The sequence below is a fragment of the Bufo bufo genome, chromosome 1 (genome assembly GCF_905171765.1).
Source record: "Bufo bufo chromosome 1, aBufBuf1.1, whole genome shotgun sequence".
NCBI classification, from domain to species: Eukaryota; Metazoa; Chordata; class Amphibia; order Anura; family Bufonidae; genus Bufo; species Bufo bufo.
The window spans coordinates 52,878,080-52,884,079 of record NC_053389.1 but is presented as its reverse complement, the minus strand read 5'-3'; the positions used below and the strand labels follow the sequence as shown (position 1 = coordinate 52,884,079).

Here is a 6,000-nt window from a genome sequence, read left to right as displayed (position 1 = left end):
CTATAGGGCTGTATACAGGGGGGGGCTCTCTTCTATAGGGCTGTATACAGGGGGGGCTCTCTTCTATAGGGCTGTATACAGGGGTCTCTCTTCTATAGGGCTGTATACAGGGGGGTCTCTTCTATAGGGCTGTATACAGGGGGGTCTCTTCTATAGGGCGGTATACAGGGGGGGCTCTCTTCTATAGGGCTGTATACAGGGGGGGGCTCTCTTCTATAGGGCTGTATACAGGGGGTCTCTCTTCTATAGGGCTGTATACAGGGGGGTCTCTTCTATAGGGCTGTATACAGGGGGGTCTCTTCTATAGGGCGGTATACAGGGGGGGTCTCTCTTCTATAGGGCTGTATACAGGGGGGTCTCTTCTATAGGGCGGTATACAGGGGGGTCTCTCTTCTATAGGGCTGTATACAGGGGGGGTCTCTCTTCTATAGGGCTGTATACAGGGGGGTCTCTCTTCTATAGGGCGGTATACAGGGGGGTCTCTCTTCTATAGGGCTGTATACAGGGGGGTCTCTCTTCTATAGGGCGGTATACAGGGGGGTCTCTCTTCTATAGGGCTGTATACAGGGGGGTCTCTCTTCTATAGGGCTGTATACAGGGGGGTCTCTCTTCTATAGGGCGGTATACAGGGGGCTCTCTTCTATAGGGCTGTATACAGGGGGGGTCTCTCTTCTATAGGGCTGTATACAGGGGGGTCTCTCTTCTATAGGGCGGTATACAGGGGGCTCTCTTCTATAGGGCGGTATACAGGGGGCTCTCTTCTATAGGGCTGTATACAGGGGGGGGCTCTCTTCTATAGGGCTGTATACAGGGGGGTCTCTCTTCCATATGGCGGTATACGGGGGGGGGGGGGGCCTCTCTCTTCTATAGGGCGGTATACAGGGGGTCTGGGCTCTCTCTTCTATAGGGCGGTATACAGGGGGTCTCTTCTATATGGCGGTATACAGGGGGGTCTCTCTTCTATAGATTCTCTTCTCCGGGATTCGGGGACATCATTGTGGCTGAAATCTCAGCTTTCTCGCTTGATAGACAGGTCGGGACGAGTCCATTTCCAGGGAGGGGTGTTCGTTGTGGTTATTGTGTTTCTATTGGGGTTTGAAAGGATGTAGGGCGGAGTGGAGACGTTCTGCAGAGACTGTTACCATTACTTTCGGGTTCTGGGGGAGTGACAGAACTTGGGGGTGTGAGAGTGCTTGTGTGTCTGGCTGCTCGCCGGCGCCGTGCCCCCGTGGTGTGGTGTGAGTGGTACGCTCCTCCCCGGGGTTCCGCACAGTCTCCCCTCTCCCCTCAGTCCCATGGTCGGCGCGGCTGCTGTCACCTCGGGCCCCTGCATGTTGCGCCCCTGGGGCCCCCGCACGGATGTGAGCGCCGTACCGCACCCAGGTTGGGATGGCTGTGTGCAGGATAATCGTGTGCCTGATGCTGCCCCTGGTCCGGGCTGTGGAAGGTGAGTGGCTGCAGAGACAGAACCGGGGGGAGGGGGCTCCGGCATCTGATGTAGCGCTGACTGCGGCCGCTCAGTGTACAGGTCCGTACATTAACTGTATAGGAGGGGTCCGTACATGAGCTGTGTGCAGAGGAGAGGTCCGTACATGAGCTGTGTGCAGAGGAGAGGTCCGTACATGAGCTGTGTACGGAGGAGAGGTCCGTACATGAGCTGTGTACAGAGGAGAGGTCCGTACATGAGCTGTCTACAGAGGAGAGGTCCGTACAGAAGCCGTGTACAGAGGAGGAATCAGTATATGAGCCGTGTATATTGGAGAGTTCCTTACATGAGCCGTGTATAGAGGAGAGGTCCTTACATGAGCCGTGTATAGAGGAGAGGTCCATACATGAGCCGTGTACAGAGGAGAGGTCCATACATGAGCCGTGTACAGAGGAGAGGTCCTTGCATGAGCCGTGTATAGAGGAGAGGTCCTTGCATGAGCCGTGTATAGATGAGAGCTCCTTACATGAGCCGTGTACAGAGGAGAGGTCCATACATGAGCTGTGTGCAGAGGCGAGTTACGTGAGCTGTGTACAGAGGAGAGGTCCGTACATGAGCCGCGTGCAGAGGAGAGCACTGCACGTGAGCCGCGTGCAGAGGAGAGCACCGCACGTGAGCCGCGTGCAGAGGAGAGCACCGCACGTGAGCCGCGTGCAGAGGAGAGCACCGCACGTGAGCCGCGTGCAGAGGAGAGCACCGCACGTGAGCCGCGTGCAGAGGAGAGCACCGCACGTGAGCCGCGTGCAGAGGAGAGCACCGCACGTGAGCCGCGTGCAGAGGAGAGGTCCGCACATGAGCCGAGTGCAGAGGAGAGGTCCGTACATGAGCCGAGTGCAGAGGAGAGGTCCGTACATGAGCCGCGTGCAGAGTAGAGGTCCGTACATGAGCCGCGTGCAGAGTAGAGGTCCGTACATGAGCCGCGTGCAGAGTAGAGGTCCGTGCATAAGCCGCATACAGAGGAGGAGTCAGTACATTAGCCGCGTATAGAGGAGAGGTCCTTACATGAGCCGCGTATAGAGGAGAGGTCCTTACATGAGCCGCGTATAGAGGAGAGGTTCTTACATGAGCCGCGTATACAGGAGAGGTCCTTACGTGAGCCGTGTATAGAGGAGAGGTCCTTACATGAGCCGCGTATAGAGGAGAGGTCCTTACATGAGCCGCGTATAGAGGAGAGGTTCTTACGTGAGCCGTGTATAGAGGAGAGGTCCTTGCGTGAGCCGTGTACAGAGGAGAGGTCCTTACATGAGCCGTGTACAGAGGAGAGGTCCTTACATGAGCCGTGTACAGAGGAGAGGTCCTTACATGAGCCGTGTACAGAGGAGAGGTCCTTACATGAGCCGTGTATAGAGGAGAGGTGCATACATGAGCTGTGTACAGAGGAGAGGTCCATACATTAGATGTGTGCAGAGAAGAGTTACGTGAGCTGTGCACAGAGGAGGGGTCCATACATGAGCTGTGTACGGAGGAGAGGTCCGTACATGAGCTGTGTACGGAGGAGAGGTCCTTACATGAGCTGTGTACAGAGGAGAGGTCCGTACATGAGCTGTGTACAGAGGAGAGGTCCGTACATGAGCTGTGTACAGAGGAGAGGTCCGTACATGAGCTGTGTACAGAGGAGAGGTCCGTACATGAGCTGTGTACAGAGGAGAGGTCCGTACATGAGCTGTGTACAGAGGAGAAGTCCGTACATGAGCTGTGTACAGAGGAGAAGTCCGTACATGAGCTGTGTACAGAGGAGAAGTCCGTACATGAGCCGTGTATAGAGGAGAGGTCCTTACATGAGCCGTGTATAGAGGAGAGGTCCATACATTAGCTGTGTGCAGAGAAGAGTTACGTGAGCTGTGTACGGAGGAGAGGTCCGTACATGAGCCGTGTATAGAGGAGAGGTCCTTACATGAGCCGTGTATAGAGGAGAGGTCCTTACATGAGCCGTGTATAGAGGAGAGGTCCATACATTAGCTGTGTGCAGAGAAGAGTTACGTGAGCTGTGTACGGAGGAGAGGTCCATACATTAGATGTGTGCAGAGAAGAGTTACGTGAGCTGTGCACAGAGGAGGGGTCCATACATGAGCTGTGTACAGAGGAGAGGTCCGTACATGAGCTGTGTACGGAGGAGAGGTCCGTACATGAGCTGTGTACGGAGGAGAGGTCCTTACATGAGCTGTGTACAGAGGAGAGGTCCGTACATGAGCTGTGTACAGAGGAGAGGTCCGTACATGAGCTGTGTACAGAGGAGAGGTCCGTACATGAGCTGTGTACAGAGGAGAGGTCCGTACATGAGCTGTGTACAGAGGAGAGGTCCGTACATGAGCTGTGTACAGAGGAGAGGTCCGTACATGAGCTGTGTACAGAGGAGAGGTCCGTACATGAGCTGTGTACAGAGGAGAGGTCCGTACATGAGCTGTGTACAGAGGAGAGGTCCGTACATGAGCTGTGTACAGAGGAGAAGTCCGTACATGAGCCGTGTATAGAGGAGAGGTCCTTACATGAGCCGTGTATAGAGGAGAGGTCCATACATTAGCTGTGTGCAGAGAAGAGTTACGTGAGCTGTGTACGGAGGAGAGGTCCGTACATGAGCCGTGTATAGAGGAGAGGTCCTTACATGAGCCGTGTATAGAGGAGAGGTCCTTACATGAGCCGTGTATAGAGGAGAGGTCCATACATTAGCTGTGTGCAGAGAAGAGTTACGTGAGCTGTGTACGGAGGAGAGGTCCGTACATGAGCCGTGTACAGAGGAGAGGTCCGTACATGAGCCGTGTACAGAGGAGAGGTCCGTACATGAGCCGTGTACAGAGGAGAGGTCTGTACATGAGCTGTGTACAGAGGAGAGGTCCGTACATGAGCTGTGTACGGAGGAGAGGTCCGTACATGAGCTGTGTACGGAGGAGAGGTCCGTACATGAGCTGTGTACAGAGGAGAGGTCCGTACATGAGCTGTGTACAGAGGAGAGGTCCGTACATGAGCTGTGTACAGAGGAGAGGTCCGTACATGAGCCGTGTACAGAGGAGAGGTCCGTACATGAGCCGTGTACAGAGGAGAGGTCTGTACATGAGCTGTGTACGGAGGAGAGGTCCGTACATGAGCTGTGTACGGAGGAGAGGTCCGTACATGAGCTGTGTACGGAGGAGAGGTCCGTACATGAGCTGTGTACGGAGGAGAGGTCCGTACATGAGCTGTGTACAGAGGAGAGGTCCGTAGATGAGCTGTGTACAGAGGAGAGGTCCGTACATCAGCTGTGTATGGATTGTGGGAGATAAACTTTTTTTTTCTTGTACCTCACGTTTGCAGATCTGAGTTTGTCATGCAGACACTTGTGGCGAAAGTTCGCTGTGTTTCCAGCTGTTTTACATAGGACTGCAGGTACTGCATCAGAAAAAGTTCATGTAAATCCGCTGACACATAGGTTCGCCTCTGCTGCTGCTGCCTCCGTCTTCCATTTGCGGGGGCTTTGCCTATGTTTGTCAGTTGGGGGTCACATGAACTGGGGGCCCTCTGCTCGGGTGTCTAGTGCGGGTGAGGGTCCCCCTCCGGCTGGTTGTATTGTGAGGGGGGTCCCCCGGCTGGCAGCACTAGATGCTGTCACTACGAGACGCCTGATGCTTTGTTCAGTGCAATCCCCAGAGCAGCTTTGTTTTATTGTGCGGCGAGGGGCTGCAGCCCGGACTCCAGAAGACGAGCTCCATCGCATGCTTCTGCATTGTCTGAAGACCACCAGGATGAGGGCTGATTTAGGGCCCGGTAAATTATTACACCCCCCCCCAAGTCACCTGTGGCCCTGCAGAAACATTGGCCCCTGAAGCATACGGGGGGGGGGGCACTTGTATGTTGTGACTCACGGTCGCTGGCAGAAGCCGCCAGTGTTTAGAGCGCAGGGTTCTGGCAGGAGCAGCGTCTATATGTTGTAGTCAGCAGCGAGGGGGGAAAACGTCCAGCAGCGCGAGAGAAAAGAGGCCTCGGCCTCGACTGGTTTTAATTATAGAGACGTGAAGGATCGTCTTATTTAATGCCGGTATACGTGGCGTTGTTAACGGCTGGGGAGAGGTGACTGTGGTGCTCTTAGATTGTCAGCTCTGGGGCCCACGCTGTGGTCTCGCCGACTACAGACTCGGACAATAGCGGATGACAACAACACCCGGGGTAGATTTGTGTCTGTCACAGGGTGGGATCTCGTCCCGATTAACCACTCTGTATAGTTGGGGAGGGGGAGCCGGCAGCGCTCACTGTCCTTGTTCCCCTGCGGGTGGTCTTTGTAATGGCATATTCCTCTGTGACCCATCTGTCATCGCCACGGTTACATGGATGGGGGGCCCCCCCCCCTGCACAAGTTTTTGGGTTATGTGAATTCAAAAATCAGATTGACCCCTAAAGTGCTGCGAGCATATATGACGCGGGGTGGACATGTCTAGATGACACACGTGTAAGATTACATGGGAGGATGTAGGTCCTGTGATGAAGGATGCATGGTCTGTGAAATAATGTGATGGTATGTTCACTCGGCGTATATTTCACACGTG

General features: G+C 54.7%; 1 protein-coding gene across 2 annotated transcripts in view; it reads left to right on the top strand.

Moving 5' to 3' along the window:
• The first annotated feature begins 1,217 nt into the window (after nucleotides 1-1,217).
• Nucleotides 1,218-6,000, top strand: part of EPHB2 (EPH receptor B2) — a 99,656-nt gene continuing 94,873 nt past the window's right edge. For both annotated transcript variants that reach the window (XM_040423975.1, XM_040423968.1), the window contains exon 1: nucleotides 1,218-1,447. In XM_040423975.1, the coding sequence (XP_040279909.1) occupies nucleotides 1,390-1,447 (58 nt within the window). In that variant the 5' untranslated portion in view covers nucleotides 1,218-1,389. The remainder of the gene's footprint in view (nucleotides 1,448-6,000) is intronic.